General features: G+C 43.3%; 2 protein-coding genes across 2 annotated transcripts in view; one reads left to right on the top strand and one right to left on the bottom strand.

Moving 5' to 3' along the window:
* The window catches only part of LOC126522649 (protein phosphatase 1H), a 28931-nt gene extending 10566 nt beyond the window's left edge, over window positions 1–18365 (top strand). The window contains exons 5-9 of the mRNA XM_050171410.3: window positions 4304–4422; window positions 5206–5269; window positions 10260–10367; window positions 11112–11275; window positions 18062–18365. Of these exons, the coding sequence (XP_050027367.2) occupies window positions 4304–4422; window positions 5206–5269; window positions 10260–10367; window positions 11112–11275; window positions 18062–18365 (759 nt within the window). The remainder of the gene's footprint in view (window positions 1–4303; window positions 4423–5205; window positions 5270–10259; window positions 10368–11111; window positions 11276–18061) is intronic.
* LOC126522644 (uncharacterized) overlaps window positions 18353–25689 on the bottom strand; it is a 40969-nt gene continuing 33632 nt past the window's right edge. Inside the window, exons 8-9 of the mRNA XM_050171403.3 lie at window positions 24092–24191; window positions 18353–18607 (exon numbers count right to left, since the gene is read on the bottom strand). Coding sequence (XP_050027360.3) covers window positions 18508–18607; window positions 24092–24191 — 200 coding nt within the window. The 3' untranslated portion in view covers window positions 18353–18507. The remainder of the gene's footprint in view (window positions 18608–24091; window positions 24192–25689) is intronic.

Genomic DNA, 25689 nt, shown 5'->3' with positions numbered 1-25689 from the left:
GAAGGGATCTCTAAACAATTAAGGTTGTCAAAAAAAATCTGACCAGTTTACTTTTGCAAAGACCAGGTTTTGTTGTTTCGAATTCTAAACAAACTGCAACTAAAACAAGGATAAATCCCGGCCTTAAGCTAGATATGTTCCGAGGTGAGGGTATTAAAAAAAAGCAACCTTTTTATTTTCTAATACGACAGTCAGTTCTATTCAACGACAAGGGGCAGTGCTTATGAACAATCAAAATAAAATCAACCTTCTAAGTCACGCGATAAAATCACGACGCCCACTCTCACTCTGACGAAGCAATGTTACGGGATCCCACTTTCGGCACAAGAACAGTTGCAGTGCTGGTGCTTCCAGTGGTGGCCCTCGTGCCCAGTTACAAGGTCTCAGCACTCCGTGACGTGTGATCCACTACTGCGATGGCGGGGGATCCCATGCACATGATGACTGCAACTTGCCCACCCAGCTACACTAAAAGGCTCTAATGGACTGCAGTGTGGTTCTCCATGTGGCAGCTGCGAGCGTTTTGTGTTTGCACATTCGAGGATGCAAGGGCATGCATCTCAGTTGTGCACTGGACCTTCAGACCGCTTTATCATGTTCTTTCCCATTTGTTACGCTCTTTTACTTGTGGAGCCTTGCGCCCACTCCCACGACATGCTGTGTCCTCTTTCCCCTTGCCTCCTCTGCGACTACCATAAGCCGGCTTTTCTGTAAAGCATTGGTGTCTGGTGTTTGCGCTCTCTGCTTTCTGATGGAGGAAAAAGATGTTGCACACACACTGTGCAAATGGACGAAACACATACTATTCTCATGTCTTTGTCTGTTTGTGCTGCATCTACTTGCAGTATCCCAGCAACTAGCTCAACGAAATGTGTTAGCCAAATATCTAACATAATGTTACACATAGTGCAAGCCTAGGTGTGAGTTCATGCTTGCCAGATTGTGAGCAGAAAAATTTTACACTGTGTAGTGTTCACAAACAGGGTTCGCTTGCAGAGCAAGCTTTTTTTTATTACTTTGTTAACCAATGCACCACGGCATTTAGGTCTTTTCGAGCAATTTAGAACACGAATTGCTTTTTCAGCTGGTAATCTCATTTGCAAGCACCCAAAAATGATCTTGAATTTAATTCATACAAGTATAGCACATATGTTGGCACTGAATTAGTTGGCATTACATGGATTCTTTTAAGGAAGTAAGAAGACAAAAATTATGGTCTTCTTTCTTCTGCAGGGCCTTGTACACAGTGTGTAACTGCACAACTTCCATGTGACATGAGAGTGCAGAGTTTTTTGCATGGGCATTATACATTGAGCATTAAAATGTATGCTTTTCCACTAAGTGTCTCTGACACGGTACTTGGATTTGATTCCTCAGAGGTATCATTAGTCGTTTAATTAAATGCACAAGTTCGCAGACTCTTTTTTTTATTTCATTATTGTTAAAATCATGGCTTTTCATAGCTATGCTGCCTATGTTGTCGGTGGGTGAGACACAGCCAACAATTATTGTTCAGCCCTTTACTCACAGCAATATCTTTGGAGAAGTGTCTCATAGACACCTTCTTTTCCTTTTTTCGAGCTTCTGATAAATGAGACAAGAAACTATTCCAATGTTGTTCTTGTATTTGAAGGAAATATTGAATAATCTTTTGATAACCAACCATAGGGACTCGCAAATCTTTTGTAAAATCAGTACGGTGACTGGTTGATCAGTTAATCAGCCAGCAAATTGATTGAGTTATTACTCAATGAAACTCTTGATATATTGATATATTAAAGGGACCCTGAAACAATTTTGACGATTTTGTACAAACGTACTTAGTCGTTAGAGTAGGTCCTTCTGATCATTAAAAGACGCATCTAAGCGCTCCGTGTAAAGCGTTTAATTTATTATAAGGTTTTAAAAATGTACATCGCTGCCGATGACAGCACACTGCTCGGCTGAATTTTACGCTGCCCCTACCCATTTGACATCATTTGCCCCAACTATTCGATTGGCTGCCCAGGGCGCGTCGTGAATAATTTTTCCAACTTTATGGTGAACAAATGATGCTTGTAATAGTTGGAATGTTAGTTAATCTCTTTCTATAAAATGAAAGTAACAGAAAGAGAATGCACAAAAACAATTTCTCACTACATTTAAGCACTTCCGGCACACAGCAAGCATCGTCTGCTTGTGTTACAACGCGCTCCATTTTGACGAGAGCTCTGCGGTCAAAGTCGGTCTCAGTCTTTTCATGAGCACCATGATTCGACTTTGTCGTGTTGTGACCTGCAAACATAGTGACTGGCAATTTGTCAAGTTGCGACATTGTGTCTCTCTGCATGGCAGCAGATGAGCGGACTGGCTGCAGCACATCGGACTGTCGCTATCCGATCAGTACCAGGACTTGCGCGTTTGCAGCCGTCACTTTACACCAGAAGATTACTACCACTATAGTGTTTTGTGAGTCAGGTATTCCGGTAAATGCAAGCGCAAGGGGATAGGGCCTGGCCGTGTCCCCTTGCGTGTCGTTTCAAGGGATGAGCAGAAGCGCAAATGTGAATAATCTGCATGATGCAGCCACCTGGTGGCAAAGAACTCAACCACACACAGTAGCAGTAACAAAATGTATTCTTTGCGTCTGGTGTAAATTTTTCGCTGGAGTGTAATCATTAACACATTGTTTTTGTAAATGTTTAAAATGTTTTACACTTGGTTAGAGCAATATTAGTGCTTTGTTTGGCTGGTTAATCTCTGCGCCAACAGGTGGCTGGACCGTGCAGACCTATCATCATCTGCTTGAGTTTATGCCTCCACCCATCCAACGAAACGCCCAGCTCGCCTGTGGTTACTGGTATACCGAACATGTTTGGCGCTGCGACAGAATGCTCGCAATGCACGCTGCTTCGATAGCTCTCATTTGGGGTTGACTGCCTAGCAGCTGGCGGAGAGTTTGGAGAGGCTTTGTGCACTCACTCCTAGAGAACCGGAAATCGATGACACGACGTGCCATCATGACGCAGAGCAAGTGAAGGCAGAGCTTAGCCCCCGATCACTCGGTGAACGGGTTAAGGAGAAAATGCATGACTATGGAGGAGAGTAACTCGTAATCGTCTGTAGCTCTCTTAATATGAGACGCTTTGCACAAATTTTGATGCGAATGATTAACTTTAGCTGTACCCTACGCGTCTACAAAATTTGTCCGAACCGTTTCAAGGGCCCTTTAAGCATTTAATAAATCAATAGCCCTATCATCATACAAGGCAACCTTTACAACATTGTTGTAAAGTGCTCGATTTTTAGGGCCTGCCTACAGTGCTGTTACAATTAATTATTTGCATCCAGTTTAGGTCAAAGCTCAATTATTTATGCATACCTTATTAAACCTATATGTGATAACCACCGAAATTTTGGCCACCGTTACATGAATCATGCACGGATAAACTTCACAAATCTGCCGTGGTTGCTTAGTGGCTATGGTGTTGGGCTGCGAAGCACGAAGTCGTGGGATCGAATCCTGGCCATGGCAGCCACATTGCGATGCGGGCGAAATGCGAAAATACCCATGTACTTAGATTTAGGTGTGCTTTAAAGAAATCCAGATGGTCCAGATTTCCGGAGTCCCCCACTACGGCGTGCCTCATAATCAGATCGTGATTTTTTTACGTAAAACCCTATAATTTTTTTTAAACTTTACAAATATATTCATTTGCCTGTGTCACAGATTATTCCAGCTGCAATTGTAGAGTAGGGTGTCCGTTCAAACTGTTCGTACAAAGCAAAGCCTATGAATTATTTTTTTTACCACAATTGGGTGCATTTTGGCTTCCAGTGTAGTATTTGTCAAATACTATTGTTGGCGGGTCTGTGTTTTGCATACAGGCATCTACATACATGCATACATTTACAAGTAATGTTTGCTACCACTCTGAGCAGATTTCTTCTTTTTTTTTCACATCACAATTTCTGCACTTACGCGCATTGTATATTGAATTGCATTGTTAAAGTGTACTGTAAATAAGTGCATTTATTCTTGTATTTTTATTTTTTTAACTGCTACATGCTGCTAGCGTTCGAATTCTGGTTTTAGTGCTGTTGTAGAATATCATTGTGGGTGAATCGCTTTCCATATCCTGTGCTGCAACTGCATGGGCTTGAATTGCTGAGGGGAGGCGGGGGCCTTCTCAAGGTTCCTCGATTTGCAGCGTATTTTGTGAGCCGAATTGTTGTTCTTGTCGTCATTGTGGTTGCTGTTATTGCCCAGTGCATGGCTGCACAGCAGCGCTGCCTGTCATTAATCCCTGGGCAATTCTTGCAGGGTATGCAGTGTCCCGAGCTGCTGGGCAGCGAGTTCACCCACCTGGAGTTTGTGCGACGCCCAGTGCGATCTGACCTGGGCAAACGCCTGCTGTGCCGGGATGCCTTCATGACAGGCTGGTGAGTTGGCTTCCTCGCTTGCATTGTATGGACAGCGTACGGCTTGTGAGCCAGTTTATTGTCAAAGAAACAAAGCGGTTTAAGTGAATGTTCAGACTGGTTGGGTACATTTTATTATGAAGTGAATAACACCTCAAGCCTAAGCTTGAATTTGTTGCCCCCAGCTCAGCTTCTGCTCAGGGTCATTGTCGTTTTGATGGCTGGCCAGCATACAAACGAAAGTTTGGAAAGATCATGATTCAGATTCGCAATCACTCGAACGCGATTGTAGGTACCTGCCTACCTCCTCCTTGCCGAACGCGTGAGAAAAGCCAAGCACTTTCACTATATGACTTTTCCTGCTTCTTGGTTTATTTATTTTGTCTCCGGGCTGAGGCATTATGGGGTGGTATCTCAACAAAAAAGTCGGAACACATTTTAGCACCGTACTAGAGTTACAATAAATCGTTAATAAGCGATTTCTTGAATTCATTGGCTTCAATAATGGAAGCAATATGATGGTTCTAGTCAGTGCTTGTTGTGAGAACGAAAGGACAAGTATTCCTGCACAGCAGTATCGCACTTTAGCCGGCCCAGTCAGTAATCACTTGTAGTACTGGTATTTTTTTCATTGCCATTATCCAAAGCAAAAATACATTTGAAAAGATGCTAGTCAGAAACAAAAGGAACTTTTGTACGCGGATGTGCCACTATTTTCTTTTCTTCATCATTGTGTTGGGCGTCAATGAAAATGAGCGTCTTGTTCACTGACTCTCTCTTTGTGTACTTTCTCGCAACGCACAGGGCCTACAGGACAGTGACGCCTGAGGATCTCCGATTTCCGCTTATTTATGGAGAAGGCAAGCGGGTAAGTTTGGCACAGATGTTGACCTTGTTTTCAAGTTGCTTGCTGTAATGCAATCAAACCCAAGCCACAAGATACGGGAGGTGGAAGCAGGTTGGCGTGCATGCAGGTAACTTCGGTACATAAATATCAAAGTGCAGTTAAACCTCGATATAGCAAACTTTAACATAACGAAATTCTCGATATAAAGAAGTATTACATTTTTCATAACATCTTGTCTATAGAACACCATGTATTTAGAACCTCAATATGATGAAGTGTGTTTGTATGCAATTTCAATATAACGAAAGTTCGCTTCTGCCGCAAAGGAAGGCAAGACAATAAATGGAAACTTCCGCGGATGCAGATGGCCAAATGATTGAATTACAAGCAGCTGCTTGCAAACTCTCCTCTCAAATCGTATGCGACCCCAGCGACAAGAGGGACCGCCTAAGTGGAGCCGCGTCATGTTCCATATAACGTCCAAGTGCGATAAGATGCTTAGTGTGCCCCACGCACTTTGTGCTTTAGGTGCGAGTGAAAGTGTGCGAGGATGAAAAAAGAAAGATGGTGGCATCACGAGTGCCGTTTTCCCATGCGTACAAAGGAAACAGGGTAGGGGACCTGAGCTCGCAGTAATGCGATCAAGCGCGCGTGAGGGGCGGGTTGGGGGGGTGGAGGAGTTGGCGCACGTGCGTCTCGGCCATGACTGTGCCTCACTGTAAGCGCAGCTGAGCGCATACGTATCCGCGCACCTTTTTTTGGAAGTAATCTGCCATGTGTGCAAAGAGTGGCTGTGCCGAGACAGCAGGGCATCATGTAAGCTGCCCGTGCGTTTAGTATTGAAGGCTGCATAATCTTGAGTTTCGGTGACCCATTGGAGTGAGAGGGAGATGAAGCATTTGCTCCCCGCTGTCGGCGCTTTTTATGATGGCGTCGTCCCAGTATGGACGACACTATCAGCCATGGGCGCGGAGTGCACGTAAAAGCTTGGCTGGCTTCACTTAACTCGTACTGCCGATGTGAAGATATCGTTAAAGTGGCATGAAACTGTATCAGTCAGCGCTGAGTCCCAAATTCATCAAAATGATTGCCTGATAATTTGGAAAATTCTGCGGCCCCTTTCCATGTAAGAAAAATCGATTGGCAACTGTACTTATTTGCATAGAAGGCCGAATTTCAATACAATGAAGTTTTGATATAACGAAGCAAACTGCCAATTTTACTTGCTTTGTAATATCGAGGTTTAACTGTATGCAGTACGGTCCACCCGTAACTCTTTCATTACCACGCCTATTCAAATCGATCACCTGTGATCGATGTTTGAATCACCAATTTCAACATGTTGCAGCCGTTTCTTATTGACTTAAAGCCGTACAGTAGTTAGTACAGACACTGTACTTTCAGAATCAGTTTAAATTTTCGTACTCCGGCGGTTTTGTGATTTTTGACGCACCTTTTTGCGAACTAATGTGCGTATATTGTAGAGAAAAGAGGCGTGGCTGTCACCTTCTGCCGCGCTCAAGAAAAAAGCATACCGCTCACGATTACGCTGCACTAGCATCAAAATGTTGTAATTAAATGAATTCCAACAAGTCAAGAAATAAGTTATATCACCGGCTTTGCTGTCCGACAGTGCTGAGCAGTGATAATTAACCGAAAATGACGCCAGCTGTTCACTAGTGAGCTCTGGTTTAGAGTCAGAGTTGTTTTGTCCAACATGTGGACCTGGAATTTTCAACCAGTTTCCAAGAGCTTCCAAGAGCTAGGGGCGCTGCCGGTATCACTGCGCAGTTATCGAAAGTCGCTATCGAAAGTCGCTCCCATGGCGTCGTCCCGCGCGGCTGCATGGTGAGAAAAGCATCGTGCTCGAAACAATGCTGCACCTGCACTTCAATTTAGTGATGAGGACTCGAGTTATGATTCCGAAGATGACAGCAAAACAGATTCAAGCTCTCACGGCGACGATGTTCCGAGTCAGCATGGCACATCCGCAGCTGTTTACCGGCGAGTTTCCTTTACGGCCTTGAGCAGTCTCCTACCTCATGCGTGCTTATCTGCCAATCTATTTGCATGACCTGAGAGCTCTACTAATTATCTTCAGGGTGCATACTTCACTTGGTTATGATGTGCTGCCATCGGCAGCAAAGAAAATTTGTTCACGCCACGACGGCCGCCCATATCACATCTCGGCCCAGCACTATAAACCAGCGCAAGACAGTTTGCAGCGGCGTGGGATTTCTTTGTACTCGTTTTCTCTGCAGAGGTGTTAAAGACAATCTGCAAAAATGCACATAGATGCTTGGATGCATAATCTTGTAGTTGCCCAGCTACGCTGAGAGCGATCGGTGCTGGAAGAGGTACATGACTCTAGACTAACTGGTGAAGTACGTTGCTTAAACTTCTCATCGGACCATCCTCAGAAGATGCCGAAAGGCACAACTGAAAAATGTGTTACGAGGACTGCAAAGTTGAGCAAAAACGATACGTTTTGTGGGAAAAGTGCGGAGTGCACCTATGCTTCACAAAATCCACGAACTGCTTCACTGCATGGAATGAGCGATGAACTGGTCTTAGTTTCTTTTTGTGTCCGAAGAATGGCGGTGTACTGAGCATTTATATGTTTGAGACACTATTCCTGGGTTATTTATCTTTGAAGTTTATATTCTGAATTTTCTTTGATATTAATGTTTTTGTAGATATCATGTTTTTTGTTGTTGTTTTTATCAACTGGCAGCAGAAATGGTGCTTTCTAGAATTTTTATGTTTTACCTAATAAATTTTTTTTGTTTGGCTACGTATATATATATATATATATATATATATATATTTTTTTTTTGAAAGAGCATTTTATTATTCGCAATATGCTATGCTGCAGTGTGTGCTTGAATATTATTTGTAGTGGTAAATAATATTTTTCCAGGACCTATAAAAAATGGCCATTTCCTCACTGTAACAAAAGAGTTAAGGGCCACTTACCAGGTCAGGCCATTTTCAACTGATTAGCACTCTAACAATCATATTTGCAAAGTATTACATAGCTACGCCCCGCGGAAAGGTCTGAAATTTCAATCTGAACGCTGTTTTCCTTTTCCCTCGCACGACGGCGCTCCAAGCCGGACGGTGACATACACGTGTTCCTGTGCCTACGTACTCATGTTCGCAGTGTGATGTCAATCATAGAGACACGCGACTTCGAGAATTATTCAAGGCAACATCTGTTATTCGTGTGATCTGTTGCTTGAATTGGCGAATTGAAGTTTACAGAAATAATGACACATACAAACAGAATGTGCGTGCGTTTTTTGCTTTACTTTGCAGAGAAGCAAGAGAGATGTACTTGCGCTTCGTCTGCTTGTTCCCACATCGTGCAGTTGTGTGCACAGACACTGAAACTGTAATTTTCTACTGTGTTCCAGCGTGAAATCATGCTCTAGGATCCCCTTGTGTCTGCTTCAGTATTCGTGTAGCACTAAATTATACCGCGGCAGGTGGATTATCGTAAAGCCAATCTGTGTGACAAATGAAAGCGCTGACCATGCATCACGTCACTCAATTTCTACTCCGCGTATAGCCATTGTTGGTGCTGTGTGGGTAGACCACAGTTGGTGCCGACGGTAAAGACCAGGCATCTTCCAGGTTTGGCATGATTTGTTACCTGTTGAAAATTCTTAAGTCGGGAGGGTCACAGCAAGTTCGCATAACGCTTCCCACCCCACGAAATGCATGGCACTCCTTTTGCGCCGAAAACGACGAAGTGAGGTGCTTGCTTGCATAACATTAAGTACGAGGGGCTCTGCAGCACATACAGCACTGCACAGGTTTTAATTTACCAAATCTTCGAAAATTCAAATACTACATATATTCAATTTCCAAATCGAATTATTCAAATGTTCGCTATTCAATTTGGTGATATTTGCATATTCATACATTCCTAATTGTGAAAGCTCATTCAAAGGTAAAGTATTTTACACATTAAGCTAGCGGCAGCAAGTCGTGTCACTGGGCAGACTAACAAAGTGGTTAGTTTAGGCATTGGCCACCATCCCTGTTGCGATTGTTGCGGAATCGTTGGATAAATGCGGAGCATCAAACGCGCTATGGGCCATATGGAGGACTAGGTGCTGTGGTTTTTCATGGACAGCAATAAAGTGCTTTCTGAGAGTCATGATGATATATACGTATTAATTTCTGCATTTCTGCACTTATTTTCTACTCTGAATATGTAAAAAGTGGGCATGCGTCTGATTTGGGGTATGTTAGAATCGACAAATTGTGCCAAATGTGTGGGTTTTGAAGTTTTTTCTGCCTCTTGATCAATTCGACCAATTTCGTCGATATCATCAGGGTCGGATTAATTGAAGTTAACTGCACCTTTTATTGCAAGTTATAATACGTGTGACAAAGAAGAGGTAAAATTTGTGTGGCTTTTTTCTCCATCTCTTCACAAAAAGCCAATAGCCATGCTATTCGGTCAGTGCCATCGCTCTTCTCAATACCACTGATGGTTGCTGCTTGTCACAGCAGGGTTAAATGATACGGGCCGGGATAACGTAAAGCTATTCCAATCTGTTTTTGTTTTTATTCCGAACCTCCCTGTGACCAGTGACAGGTCAAAATTGCTTGGGCCCTGCCCATATGGGCAGATTGGAACGGTTTTAGGTTATCTCAGCCATGGACAGTACTGTTAGGCTTTTTTTAGCGTTGTAATTAAGGGTAAGTGAAAGCTTGTTGGGGTAAACGATACGTCACCTGGACCTACTGGCAAGCTTGATCTTTTATTTCGCTTCTAGTTGCACTTTCTTGCATTATATATGAACAAATGTTCTCTGTGGTTGCATTTCGCATATTTTTCTGTTGCACAGTGATGGTGCACATTTATAGTGCACATTTTGGTTTTGCCAGGCCAGAATTGTTTATCTTCACATTGCCTGGAACCTTTATTGGTTGCCTGGAACCTTTATTGGTTTATGGTTGCAATCATGGAGTGACCTCTGTTCTGTGTACCTTGCAGAGCCGAGTTCTGGCAACCATCGGAGTGACACGAGGCTTTGGAGACCATGATCTCAAGGCGCAAAGCAGCAACGTGGACATCAAGCCATTCCTGACTCCAGAGCCAGAGGTATACATAGTATGATGTGTAGTCTTGCTCCATAGTGGTACCACATCAGGCATGTTTACTGCCAGCAGTAAACTGACTTTTTAGAATTGGGCTACAGAGTGGGAAAGCACAAACAAGGTGATCACTTACAGTAGCTTTATTCAAAAAGAAGCAGTTCAGCCAAAATAAAAGAATAATGTATTGTCATTAACAAATGAAGCCCTACAGTAAAATGCAAATTGAGACAGCAGTATTGGAAGATCGTTGTTCTAAAGGCAGCGGACATGTTTACACATGGAGGAACACAGAAGTGGACAAACACAAGCGCTCATCTTTGTCTGCTTTTGTGTTTGCCCATGTGTGCAATAATGGCCAATAAACTAAGCCACCAATGCGTCCTCAGCAAGTTCATTGGAAGGTCCTATTTAAGATGGTGGACATATTAGTGTGCTCAAATAAAACATTAACATTCAATAGTCAGTTTTTTACAGGACAAGATGAATTGCATCTTCATAATAACTTCATTACTGAAATGCCAGTATATTTCATGTTCGTGCTTGAATCCTCTTTGTGGCTTACCTGCCTTCTGCGATAGTGCATGAGAGCCCCCTACTACAGGAACGCAATGTCATTGGTAGGTTGCAAAACTGATGATATGCTCAAATGCTTTCTTTCGATGCTTTCTGTTTATGAGGAAAAGAACGAACTCTGTGTTCATGTTAGCATCAAATAAGCGCAGTAATTTAACACATGTAAATCCTGCAGGTTCGCATCTTCAATGTCTGTGCGGAGGAGCTTACGGATGGCGACGTACTTGTCATGGGCACGGATGGCCTCTGGGATGTGCTAGCCAATGACAAGGCAGCTCAGATTGTGCTCAAGTCACTCGACCACTTTCCTGCTAGCGACACTCAACGCTTCAAGTTCAGGTAAGCAGCCGAGCCAGCTGCTGCGTCCTGCTGTGGCACTGGATTCAACCTGGGATTGATCAGTTTATTTATTTGTTAGTTAGTTAAGCTCTATGAAATTAATTGTGCAAAACTCATTATACGAAATTATAAAAAATTCATTATGCTGCACAAGTTTGCGTCAATTTTTCCTATATCTGGAACCGGTTCTAAGCTCCCTTGATGGCGGGCTTCAGTTCTTGCATTACAATCAGTTGTCTGACTTTTGCAGCGCAAAGCGCTGTCTTGGCAGATTGCCAAGAATGCTGTTGTTCGTAGGCTCCCACTGTTGCCCACAACATGTGTATTAGCTTTTCACTTGTTTCCCATCCCAGTTTTTACATACGAAAACTGTGACGGTGCAACACTAACATAGCATTGTTAATCTGCATTTCTTACATTACCTGCAATTGTCGTGGCCTTCCACAATTGCACAATTACTTATGGAAGCTGAGAAGAGCTCCGAGTGCTCGAAAAGAGGCTGTTATTAGAGTGGAATCTCAGTGATACGAATCTCTTGAGACGGGGCAAAAATGGGTATTACCTAAACATGTAAAAAAAAAAAAAGATATGGAAATTAACTCTTTCGTTAACCCTTTTATTAACCCTTCTTTATAGGTCCCTGAAAAAAATTATTTACCACTACAAGTAATGTTCCGGCACACGTTGCAGCATAGAATATCGTGCATAATGAAACGCTCTTTCCAAAAACAAAACAAAAAAATTTGGGTAAAACAAAAATTCCAGAAAGTGCCATTTTTTCTGGCAGTTGATAAACATAAAAATAAAAACGATATCTATAAAAATATTAATATCAAAGAAAATTCAGAATATACATTTCAAAGGTAAATAACTCAGGAATAGTGTATGAAAAAATAAATGCTCAGTACATGCCGTTCTTCGAATACAAAAAAAGGAAACTAAGACCAGTTCATCGCTCATGCCATGCAGTGAAGTAGTTCGTGGATTTCGCGAAGCATAGGTGCACTCCACAATTTTCCCACAAAACGTATGGATTTTGTTCAACTTTGCGATCCTCGTAACACATTTTTCAGTTCCGCCTTTTCGTCATCTTCTGAGCACTGTCTGATGAGAAGTCCAAGGAATGTACTTAACCAGTTCGTCTAGAGTCATGCACCTCTTCCAGAACCGATCGCTTTCAGTGTAGCTGGGCAACTACAAGATTATGCATCCAAGCATATCTGTTTGCACTTTTACACATTGTCTTTATCATCTCTACAGAGAAGAACAGTAGAAAGAAATCCCACACCGTTGTAAACTGTCTTGCGCTGGTTCATGGTGCTGGGCCAAGATGTGCTACAGACGGCCTTTTTGGTGTGAACGGAAGTTTCTTTGCTGCCGATGGCAGCACATCATAACCAAGCGAAGTATGCACCCTGAAGATAATCAATAGAGCTCTCAGATCGTGAAAAAAGATCGGCAGATAAGCGCACACGAGGAGAAGACCGTTCAAGGCCGTAAAGGAAACTTGCCAGTAAACAGCTGCGGATGTCCCATGCTGACTCAACACATTGTCGGCGTAAGAGCTTGAATCTGCTTTATTGTCATCTTCAGAATGAAAGTCGAGTCCTCACCACTAAATTCAAGTACGGGTGCAGCATAGTTTCTAGCAAGACTCTTTTCTCGCGACGCGGCCGCACGGGACGACGCCATGGGAGCGGCTTTCAATAACTGAGCAGTGACACCGGCAATGCCCCTTGTCAGGATTTCACAAGAAAAGCGTTACCGAAACTTCTGGAAACTGGTTGCAAAAGCCAGATCCACATGTTGGACATGCGGCGGACCTTTAGAAATACACTTTAATGGAATAAAATGACTCGGACTCCAAACCAAAGCTCACTAGTGAACAGGTGGCGTCATTTTCAGTTAATTATCACTGCTCAGCACTGTTTGATGGCAAAATCGGCGATATAATTCAATTCATGACATGCTGGGAGTCATTTGATTACAAAATTTTGATGCTAGTGTGGCGTGATCATAAGCGACATGCTTTCCTCTTGAGCGTGGCAGGTGATAGCCACACCTCTTTTCGCTACAACAGTCACAGTCGATTTGAATAGGTGTGGTAAGGGGCAATGAAATGGCTGACTTGCTCAAAATTTTAAATTCTCGAAACTCACAGACCTTCCTGTATCTCATGCCGAAATATTTAGAAGAAATAAGGAGCAGAATTTGATAAAGTGCACTTTTTAGTGTGTTTCGAAATCGAGAAAGAAGTCTGGCTTCGGGGGGTGCTCTCGAATCACTGATCGCACAAGCACAGCTTCATGTTGACGCAGCACTACCATCTTGGTATTGCTGTAAACATGAGAGATTGGAAATTCAGATAGTCTCAGCACTGTATTTCTCCATGCATAAATAAAAGCAGCAAAAGCAAGCACATAAAGGGAAAACTAGTGTCACAACTTGTTACTGCGTTCGAACGGGGGTGGGTGCCGTCAAGGCAGAGCGACGGAGGTTGCCCTGGCAACAGGAATGTGACCGATGCATTGTTGCAGCGCTCTGATGGCCTGATAACAGCCAGTGTCTGGTGCTAGTGGTGCGCTGGCGTCTCTTCACCAGCTCCGGCAGAGATCACGCGGTGGCTCAATTGTTCATACCATCCACCACAGCATGAAAAGTGATTGCCAGCATTCAAAATTTAGCATGTTGTAATCTATTGGACTAACGACTTGGGCTGGGACTTTCGAAAAATGCATATGGGGCGTGATTGTATCACCAGGATTTGATTGTATAAACCATTCAACAAAAGTGCCAGATGAAAATCAAGAGGTTTATTTAGTATTATTCATGAACTCAACCACTCCAAATAAAGGTGTTTAACATGCAGCCTAACAACCAGAAATGATTGCAAGCTTTATTTAGCAGGATTTCAATAGTTTGCTGACTTTCATATCAGTTAAAGTTTTTTATCACAGTAGCTTTTTGCCACATTTGTATGGCTTCTGGAAGCAAGCGTTATCGTATGCTACATTTTCTTGGATCACGCATTCTTTTTTCGTGGTAGTCCCCTAATAAACAAATCAATGGGTTTCTACTGTACTACTTGTTTCATAAATGTGTTATAGTAGTTGCAGAGGGGGAAAGAGTCCAAAGCGTTTTTATGAGCAAACATGTAATGCATTTACTTGTAGTTGCAGCATCTACAGAGGTCATATGAGCATATGCAATATCTGTTGACAAGGGTTTCACTTCCAGCATTGCTTCTTTTACTTGCGTCCAGTATCAATTTAGCACCTTCAGTCTTCTGCTTCCTTTCTTGTCCATCCATTCCGAGTCACTAGCATGCCTAAAATATTTTTCTTCTGCACTGTGAAAACAAGCAGCATTCAGAACACCATAAAACACTTTAAAAGTAATTTACTAACAAAAATATTACAAATGAAGCCTCTTGCGCAAGTTTGTACATTATAACAGCCATGCTTTGCCAACACAAGGATGCTTCGTTGGAGCTGAGCTCATCCAGAATGCAGATGTGGCTAAGGTAAGGCTGTCATGGAGTACCTGTTTAAAAGCTGGGCAGATATTCATAAAGTTTCTGTTATGTAGGCAATGTTAGTGATTTGCCATGGCAGTGGCAAACATCTCATTTACATGCCGATTGCTATCATAACTGCCAACAAATGAAGAAGGGCTTCTGTGTAACAGAAGCTTTGAGAATAGTCTTAAATTTTGCTACTATCATCAACCTTATCAACCTCCATGTAATGAGCAGCCTTTTAAATTACGCAAGTAGCTTTTTTTTAGTCCTTTTAAGCGCGCATCTATTTTAACCCTGTGTTGTACGTGATGTGCCACATTCCTCATCTGGCAGGATTATATTAAACAGCAAATGTTCGCAACAATGCATCTGAAAAAAAAGGAACACTGAATGTTTGAGCTCTTGGTCATGCAAAATTTACCAGCAGCTGTACGTAACAACTTGGTTTTTCACTAGTGGCATTGAATTTTTTTCATATCTGAATTCTGTGTGGTTGATTCAGTGCCTTCTAAAATGCTCTCAGTTTTCTTAGGAAAAGTTGGAGAGATAGAGAATGGTAAGTCATCAAAAACTAGGGAAGTGGCTTAGTACTCTGGTTACATCGATAAATGCATAAGTCTTAGATGGCATTGCTGCATTTTTCAAGCAAATAGGAAGTGACCTAGTTACATTTGGTCAGTAACTGTGGCTGTACAGATGTGGTTAGTACAACTGAATTGCATTCACAACCAGGTAACTATAGCTAACTTCGTTGCAACTTTAAGGCAGCATTTTGCAATAAGTTGTTTCCAAGGGCTACCGTGCACTGTGTCCTATGCTTCAAGTTGAGTACAGCACCAGATTCAACATGACTTAAGTAGAACAGAGAATCAGTTGGCAGAAGAGGGACCTCAAAATGTGCACAGTGAGTTTCACACACCACCAATCACATGTAACCTTCTCACAGCATTCAGTTTCAATATAGTGAACCATGTTTTTTACTCTACTGAATTGCTATAGTGTCTCAGGGCTGAAGAATTTTGAGCCCTTCAACTCTCAAGCTCTGAGCCACATTCGTTTCACCGCTTTGTCGAACAGGTGCGAGTTCTGCTTGTTGAGGCCACAGGTTTGTTGCTTTTGTCAGTTAGAATTAACCGTACTCATTCATTCAGGAAGTGTGCTTAAGATGATAAACTCATGCTGTTTATTTTAAGAGTTTGCATACCTTCTATCATCATGTTTTGAAAGTAAAAGCTTCCACGTGTTTTAGTGAAAGTGTCTTTTTCTAAGTAGCGTTCAATATATTGGCTCAATGCTTTCAGATAAATCATACATATATTTTCGGAACCAGTATGTTATCCATATACATTTCATTCAATGAAGTATTTTGGAAATCTTTTCTTTATTATTTTTTTAAGTGCAGAGCTTAGAAAATTAGATTCTGGAGTTTTAACGTGCCAAAACCACTATCTGATTGTGAGGCGCATCGTAGTGGGGAACTGAGGATTAATTTTGACCCCTTGGGATTCTTTGGTGTGTACCCAAATCTAAGTACACGAGCATTTTTGCATTTCACCCCCATTGAAATGCAGCCATTGTGGCCGGGATCGAACCCACAACCTTGTGTTCAGAAGTGCAATGCCATAGCCACTGGGCTACTGTTGCAGGTTTAGAGAGAGCTTGAGGGTTAAAGGGTTAATCCAAGTACAAGGATAGAAGCAAGCAAATAGTTTGGGACACCAGGCAGATGGGAAGAGCACAGACTACCACTTTTTTATTTTTCCGAAGAAAAAGACGCAGCAACAGTGTTGTATTCACCCAAGGCGGGAGCAACAAAACGGCAGCAAAATTTTTTGTTTGTCGTAATATTATACATGCTATATAAGCTGGCTTACCACCGCAGAATACAAGTTGAGGTAGCCAATCTCATTCTCGTGCAGCAAAACCGAAGGCGCGCTGATGCACTGGGGGGAGGCAGTACCTTCATTTGATATGAGCGGCCGTTAAAGAGCGAGCGAATAGTTTCATATACACTACAACCCAGTCTGCTCAGCACAAGTCATTTAATCTGTACATGCATAATGCGTCTTGCCATTTGAAACGGGCAGCAGTACAGTGACCACATACTGCATGAGGGAGGGAGGGGTGGGGTGGTCTTCTAGTCCTTAATAACTTGCTCAAGGTCTACCTAAATGTGGTGAGCAGTGACCAGTCTCGGAAAAGTGAATGCATCCGAAAGGCCATTTCAAGAGTAGTATTGTAAGAGCCCTTCTTACTACTTTAAAGTAGGCAAGCCAAACTTTGTACAGTTAGTAAAGCGTTGAGGAAAATTGAGGCATCGCGGATTATTGTAAGCGGTGCTTGTCTGATGGACATCCACTCAGGATGTGCATGCTGACTCAGTTTTGAAATGCATACAATTAGCTGGGAAGGAAAAGTAAGTATAGAAATTTTCGCTAACCAGATTGTCCCATTAATGTGAGTGACATTTAAAAGAATCCTCTCACATGAGACGAAGATTACTGTGTTTGGTGAAAAAAAGCTTTTTATGTACTTGTCTTCACTAGTTTTATAGCTAGTGAAGGTTCAGGATAAGTATTTCTAATTCAGTGGTGGACGGAAATTATTTACAAATCAGAGAAAATAGGAAAGGGGTGAATGTAATGTGCAACACATTTTACTGTTGTTTGGAGAATTCTTGACGAAGCTAAACATAGTTAAAATGTCAAAGTAATAGCGTGGGCAGCCAAGTCGAAATGTTGTTCTCACGCGAGTACACATCCTTTGGTGCTTGCATGCCGAGATGTTGAATACTCTTGCAAGGTGCCGTCGGTGTATCATATGCCAAAGCAACTGTGGCGGAAGACACACAGGCGACGCTTTGCAGGACCCAATCTCAGGAGTAAGCGAGCAACTGCGCATCACTTAAATCTTTTTTTTCTTGTTTGTAGAGAATAAGTTATCTCTATTGTCCTGGCATTCGTTCGACTAAATACAGTCACGTAACATTTGAGCTTACAACATGCATTAGCAGCTGCTGCTGTATCAATTTGAGGAAAGAGGAGGGAATGGCAGAGAGAGAGAGAAAGGAAAGCGGAAGGTGTGGGGGTGCGTGCCCTCATTCCCCCGACCTCCGTGTGTGCCGGTCTGGTCCACATCGTCATCGTCATGTCATAGCCATCAGTGCGGCATTGGTCGTGCTGCCCAAGACCCTGCAGCCAAGTCTAGACTAGAAGTTCCTGGTCTTGCATGGCAGAGCAGTCTGTGAACGCCGTGCGCATGCGCAGGTACATCTCCGCCGCCCAGGACCTGGTGATGTACTCCCGGGGCAAGCTCAAGGAACGGAGCTGGCGGACAGTTGACAACCGGGCAGCCACCATTGACGACATCAGCGTGTTCGTGATTCCACTGCGGGGCTACCAGGAGGAGCACCATGCCTGGATGGCTGCCGCGCGCCAACAGCAGGAGGCACAGCTGCCGCCGGCGCAGCCGCAGCCACAAGCACAGCTGCAACCACCACCCCGGACGTCATCCTCGCCACAGTTGTCACCGCCGCCATTGCAACCGCAACCGCCAGCTGACGCCTCCTAGGCTTTATTCCTTCTTGTGATCGCGTGTGTGTTTGTGTCATATCTTCTGCTCCCTCTCTCAACTTCGTGCTTGCTAGACACTCCCCCAACTGGCGCCGTCTGTGTGCGCCTCTGGAAGAAGAAACAGGGGCCCTCCACGGACCTCAAGGCACTTGCACTTTCCTCCGGCCCGTCAATGGATCCGGGCCACGCCGCCGCCGTGGCTGTAGCTGCTGATGCTGCACTACCGCCGCCGATGATGCCCTGCAAAAGCACACGGATGCGCCAGTCACTCCACAGGCAGCACATCGGGTGGCTTCTTTTATCATATTCTTTTTTTTTTTCCTTGACTTCTTCGGGACCCTGCTCTGTACTTCCAGGACTCACTGGTAATGAAAAGACGTGGATGAAGAGACTTTACTTCGTTTTTTTTATTATTAATCTTTTCTTTTTTTGCCTGTAAAGAGTATGTGAGTTATATATAACACAAGCGTCTTTCCATGACCTGCAGACAAGCCCAGTTTCTCGCGCTTGCTAAGCATCCCTGCAACCATTCCAGGGGAGTAGATAGAAATTGCACAAGAGGAAAACGGGTTGGGTGCTCGTGCGTGCGTTATACGTGTACGGCGCAAGCAAGCGGGCGTGATGTGTGTGTGTGAAGGCCTGCATGTGCAGGCTTTACTATAATTTTTTTATTTTATTTTTTCAAAGTGGACGGCTGGAATAAAGCAAGTGCTTGGGACACCACACTGCGTTTGTTTTTCTTTTCTTGTCATACGCTGCTTTGTGAATATAAAACTGCAAGGTTCAGTGCTCGAAAATGAAACACAGCTGGAGAGGGCAGGGGGGGACGGCTGCACGCACTAACAGCGGACCCAATGCGACATGAGGTAATGAATGTCCTGTTGTTCTCCTATCACACTATTTGATTTGAAGGTTAAATTACCGCTATTAATTAGTAAGATGTTAGATATGGCCGTACCTCGTACGTACGTATGTACATGCTACTGCTGAGTGGGTGGGTTTTACGAGTGACAGCTTGTATTAATTAGTAAGATGTTAGATATGGCCGTACCTCGTACGTACGTATGTACGTGCTACTGCTGAGTGGGTGGGTTTTACGAGTGACAGCTTGTATGTCAAAGGCACCTAATTTTGTGTGTCATTGAAAATGTCACTGTGCCAACGTTAAGCGTCGCATTTCACTTGCCACCTGCCAGCCAACTGTGCTGCAATATCGTGTTCATGCAACTATTTTGTGCATGGCTAAGACAAAACAGTGCCCAAATGAGACATTTAAAAGACAAATATGAAGTTCTGGAACTCAATTTGTTCACTGTCTAATTGCTCGAACATTACTGAGTTATGAAATTCATGAATAGAGGGAATGCGACTTTCGGAAGATGCATAAATATGGTTTCATTAGAATAAGTGCCCCGGCATAATCGCTGCATGAAAGGCAATCTTCAGTATTACTACCCGTCATGGTGTAGCGTAGTGGCTATGGCGTCGTGCTGCTGAGCTGGAGGTCGCAGTTTCAATGCCAGCCGCTGCGGCCACATTCTGATGTGAGTGGTATGTGAAAACGCACACACCAATCAGCAGGCCGCCATTTGCCTCAGGGCCTAGCATTTTATATATTGAATTACCTATATGTCGAAATTTTTTGTGATCCCCTTCTGATTCGAGTTATCGAGGTTCAACTGTACATTTAAATCATGCACATGATTAAAATTAATCAGGAGTTTCCCACTACGGTGTGCCTCAGACTCGGATCTTGATTTTGGCATGTGACACTCCAGAATTTAATTTCAGCATTACCATGGTGACGTGTGCTTAATTTATGTTGCTTATGCAAGGTATTGGCTTGTGCATCGTCATTGGTGTGTGAAGAGTGAGCAGGAATTAGAGGTGCAGGGTCCCAGCCAGCTTGTAAACGAGTGTGAAGGCACGTCCTCTGGACGTCCAATCAAATGTTGCTTTCCTAAGCCGTGTGCAGCCATACCGATTGGAGGAGAAAATGACTAAATATGCCTCGTGTAAAAAAATAATCTTGACGTGACAGTACCGGGCCATGCCACAACATTAGGGGCCTTCGAAGGCCCAGTCAGTATGTGTATGTGGGTGTATATAAAAATATAAAGGGTCAAACAAGTGTTGATGCTAAAGAAGACAAAGTGGACGTGCATGGTGGTTCAAATGATTAAATGTTCAATATAACTATTCTGTCTCATTTTAATCTTCATTATTCACTCATTTGGTACCTTATTTGCATCATATTTCATGCACAAAGACGTCGACCTTGTCTTCCTTAGCATCGACCCTTGGTTGACCTTCACGTTTTAACCAAGAGGCCAGGTGGGCCGATCCTGGAGATAATGCAGTCTATGGTACAATGTTAAGTATCGACTCAACATCACCTGCTCTGTGACTATTCTCGCTTTGTGTGTTGTTGAGGCTTACATTTTGATACCTCTTGCGATTTGCTGCGATGCTCTGGATGCACAAAAGGGTTTTCTTTTCTGGAAGTGGTTACAAGATACGTAGATATGCCAACCTGTGTGAAGTCGGTTAGAAAGACCCTGTCTTCAACCCGCTTAAGGATGCTGGTTCGTCCCATGGCTAACACCCTTGCCCTAGAGGCTATAGAAATTTTGGTATGCGACAGCAATAAGCCCTAATTGAAAACTGTATTCTGACCACCTGGTGCACACTGAGATTTCTGACACGAGAGTTTGAGAGTGATAGGTGTTAAGTTTATTTCGTGCAGTTTTCATGTCTGTTGCAGCTGTTAAATGTTTGCTCGCCACAAAAATCGCAAGAAAGAAAGGGAAACTTCAGTTGACCCCACCTCAGAAGCTCCTATCTAAATACTAGATGGTAACAGTGAAATCGTTTTTCTCCGCAACGACTGAACGGTATTTGATGAGCTTTGTTATATCTAAAAGAAGTTATAATATGATGACTGTAGAAGCAGATTTTTTGTTTAGGCCGTCGATTTTTTAAATAAAAATTGTTGAAATATACCAACTCAGAAAAACGAAACTATCAAGTTTACAACTCTAAAAATTAAATTATAGGGTTTTACGTGCCAAAACCACTTTCTGATTATGAGGCACGCCGTAGTGGAGGACTCCGGAAATTTCGACCACCTGGGGTTCTTTAACGTGCACCTAAATCTAAGTACACGGGTGTTTTCGCATTTCGCCCCCATCGAAATGCGGCCGCCGTGGCCGGGATTCGATCCCGCGACCTCGTGCTCAGCAGCCTAACACCATAGCCACTGAGCAACCACGGCGGGTAAGTTTACAACTCTATAACTCAGCATTGGGAAGCGATATTACAATTCTGTAAACTGCCCCTAATAATACATTTAAAGCAGACAAAATTAGTATACACCCCTCTGAAATATGCCACTAATTTGCAAGTAGGACTTTTGCGAAACCCTTGTAAACATATTGTAACAAATTTACATAAGCTTTAAATTCATATGTCAAATTTGTCGGCTTTCGATATTCTAATGGATGCAGTTTTGGGAACTCCAGAATAGAGTACTTGTGCTGGCAACACTCCAAATAAACAAAGATGGCTATGACATCCAGGTTCATGGAGGCTGCTTTGCTTGGCGCTGTGCTCATGCGTTTCTCAATCGTGGCGTCGAATCAAGGTGTTTCATCAAAACCAAAAGGGTCCTTGCTGCCGATTACTTTATTTTGATCGGTCTCAAGGATTTCAGCGACCCTACCGCGAAAATAGTTGCAGTGTGTGTGCCAATGTCCGGCCTGCCCAGCGAGCTGCATCAGGCTTTTTTTTTTTAAGACAGCCTTTCAAGTGAGCAGGAGGTTTAAAAAAGGGAGCTGTTTGTGTGTAGTGGGCTTCTGAAAGGCATAAGCACTTGTTCGAGGTTGCTCCACTGGTACGGGTACTATACTCTACTGTTTTCGACCTTCATAGGCAACTCCGCGCTGTGACTTGTGTTGTAGTATAGCATGTATAGCATCTCATGATATATAGGCAGTAACATCTGTGTTGCTTTCAGAAGCTAAATACGGATATTCTGTACTGCAGCTAAAAAACTGTAACGTCACCTGGTATGTATCTTGGCATAAAAACAAATGAGAGTTCCATTTGTGAGTCGGGACTGCGCCTTTCTTTCTGTAGTTAGCTGATAGATGTGATAAGGTTGCCTGCATCCGATGACTCGTGCTTGTTTATGCTTGCAGTACACAGTGTTCGAGGTAGGGCTCGGGCTTGCAAACACAGCAGACACCCGCTGCCCATAGAAATTCTCAAATCATAGTGAAATGCGAGAAGTGAATAACAATCAATCGGACGAAGTTGTTTCTTCCAACGGGTCTTCAAAATTTAGTGAAAGTTTTCTTCAGGGCAAAGTCACTTGTACTAGTCTAAATGCATGACTTGGGAACAAACTGAACCAGTTGTAATGGAATTTAGGTGTGTGCACAATGTCGAAAAGCAAACTAGCAGCGCTGTGCATAGGTTGAATGCTCCAAAGCTGTAACAAGTGCTGTTTGATGTTGCTTCTAAATTTCTAGCGAGCAAATAAACTGACTAATCAGCGCATTGAATGAGAAAACATGCTTGCCCCCTAGTGAAAGTTTTCTTCAGGGCAAAGTCACTTGTACTAGTGTAAATGCATGACTTGGGAACAAACTAATAACAGCCAACTTACGAACAGTAATCTCACATACTACATCCGAAGTACCAAGACTTCGCCACCAGGCTGCGCCACTCACTGTCTTTTGAAACTTTATTTGCCAATTTAAAATTATAATTCCTACTTGAATGGCGAACAGCATGCTGGATTCTGTCTCTACAAATAATGGACATTTCATTTACATCAACGTCTCATACAGATCCTAACCAGTTGTGTCCCTTTAAGTGTGGTGAAGTTACGCGCATTGTACATTATAGAAGAGAAGGGGTTGTGGAAAGGCACACTTTGCGCATGTCTAATTACATCAAACGCATATCTTTTGCAAGAAGATGAAATCATGAATTGCTGTCTTTCCACTGTGATGAGACACATAATGGTACACTGCAAGTCTTTCGACATCCCTATTTCTTCATTTTCAGTCTTGGATTTGAGAACTGCGAGGCATTCAGCGCATGCCGTGATAGGAGGCCCTCTTTCACTTCAAGCTTGAACCTGGATCGGCTGTTTCTCAGCATCGCCACTAGGGGGCAAGCATTTAGTTGGAGTCGCCATTACAGAACTGCAATATCTGTTTTCGGTGCAGAGATACAGACTTGTAAACCTCGTGCGTCTATTATTTTTAACTACTTATTCTCGACAATTATTGTCAAAAAAAATTTCAGTCCCCGAATCAAAATTCTGCTTACTACAGTTGCAACAAATTTCGTTCAGATTGGTCCAGCGGTTCTCTCAAAAGCATTTCTGTGATTACACGTATTTGATTAAGGCAATCGCAGTTAGCCCCGAAATAAAGCTTCCTTTTAACACCCTTGATAAACCCATTAGTTAAAATATATAGTGTACAGAGACGGAAACGAGCCTGCAAAAGGTTGATGTTAATGTCAACATGATACACTGCGCAAGCCACCGTTCTCTCCTCTATTTTCATCAAACACCATCTAGTGGTGGCCACTACAGGACAATCAGGTCTTTTTACTTCCTTTTGGCCACATAGTCTGTCAGCGCTGTAATATTCCAGTGAGAACACTCGTCTATTCGGATATGGAGACCTTGCAAGAACACTCACTGACCGGTAGGGGCGTAACGATGTTGGCGGTGACGCTTGTAGCATCTCTGCTGTCGACTGTGGCCACTCATTGGGTGGGCTCCACTCGAACCGTGTTCGCCTGCCTTGAGAGAAGACAACATTCACAGCTTTAGCTGCCTGCCTAGGCGAAGCACAGCGTATGTATCGTGTGTATACCACTGGCACACTTTAGTTACACATTTGATGTAATTAGACATGCGCAAAGTGTGCCTTTCCACAACCCCTTCTCTTCTCCAATGTACGACGCGCGTAAATTCACCACACTTAAAGGGACACAACTGGTTAGAATCTGGATGAGACGTTGATGGAAATGAAATGTCCATTATTTGTAGACAGAATCCAGCATGCTGTTCGCCATTCAAGTAGGAATTATAATTTTAAATTGGCAAATAAATTTTCAAAAGGCAGTGAGTGGCGCAGCCTGGCGGCAAAGTCTTGGTACTTCGGATGTAGTATGTGAGATTACTGTACGTAAGTTGGCTGTTATTAGACAGCTTTAGTATAGCGTATGCTATACCATTGCATACACTATAATATAGCGGGTCGTCAGTGTGCATGCGCAGAACGCTAAAGGACACATAGCGTATAGCGTACGCATGCTATTTCTCAGATTTAGCGTTAACGTCCTTGCGTGGTTTGAGGAGTTTGCGTGAAACATGGTGGCGGTCCCAGCTGCCCACTTCGAATTGCATTTGGCATTGCTTTTGTAAAATTCACTTAGATCCGAAGATCTCGCCGGCCAACTAAAACTGTAAAAAATGTATGCTGCTTAGCGTACACAACACTATAGCATATAGTGTACACTATAAGTTTCGTACGCTAAACCAAAACTGTCTATTAAGCACAGCGAAATACTACTTATCATTGCAGGTCATATTTTATTAGGCTTTAGCGCTTAATTCTACACGTATTACGAAGTAAAAAAAATCACCAATGTTTACGATACTACCTAAGGCGAATTTTGAGCGAAGCTGTTTAGGTGTTATGAATTCACGATACAGTGTGGCAAATAATTTGATTCACAATGACAGGGTCCTCTAGGCGGCGGCACTGAGCCTCTGCTTGGGCAGCTTGTTTAACAGCAGCGGCAGGCAAAACATTTCCACCGATTGCGTCGCTCATTGTTCAGAAAAAAAGCGTGAACGCGGGAACATGTGGATCGTATTCTTTAGCGGCGCAGGCAAACTAGCGCATACGCAGTGGGTTCGAAGCCCACGCCAGCGCTTTGTCCATATATGGTATCGGTGGACACGCTCGCCGCATGCCTGGATGCTGCCATTGAGCACGCCTCGAGCGGCACTCCAGTTTTCTCCTCACCCTTTCGCCATACACTCCTCCTCCACCTTCCTCCTTGTGATTCCGTTGTGCCCTCCTTCTCCTCATTCCTCCTCCCACTTAATTTCCTTGTTATCACCGTCTTTCATCCTGCGCTGCGCTCTGCGTTTGCTCTCATCCTTCGCTGTGCTCGTTTGTTCGGTTACGAGAAATGCCGACGCTCAACGCAGGAACAGGCACCTCAGAACTGCATTCTAAAAGTGCACGCTAATGATAGAGCGACGTTGCCTTCGTGGTAACGAGTGG

Source organism: Dermacentor andersoni, chromosome 6 (genome assembly GCF_023375885.2).
Source record: "Dermacentor andersoni chromosome 6, qqDerAnde1_hic_scaffold, whole genome shotgun sequence".
In the NCBI taxonomy this organism is placed as follows: Eukaryota; Metazoa; Arthropoda; class Arachnida; order Ixodida; family Ixodidae; genus Dermacentor; species Dermacentor andersoni.
Note: the sequence above shows the minus strand (reverse complement) of the source record. Positions and strands in the feature narration are given on the sequence as shown.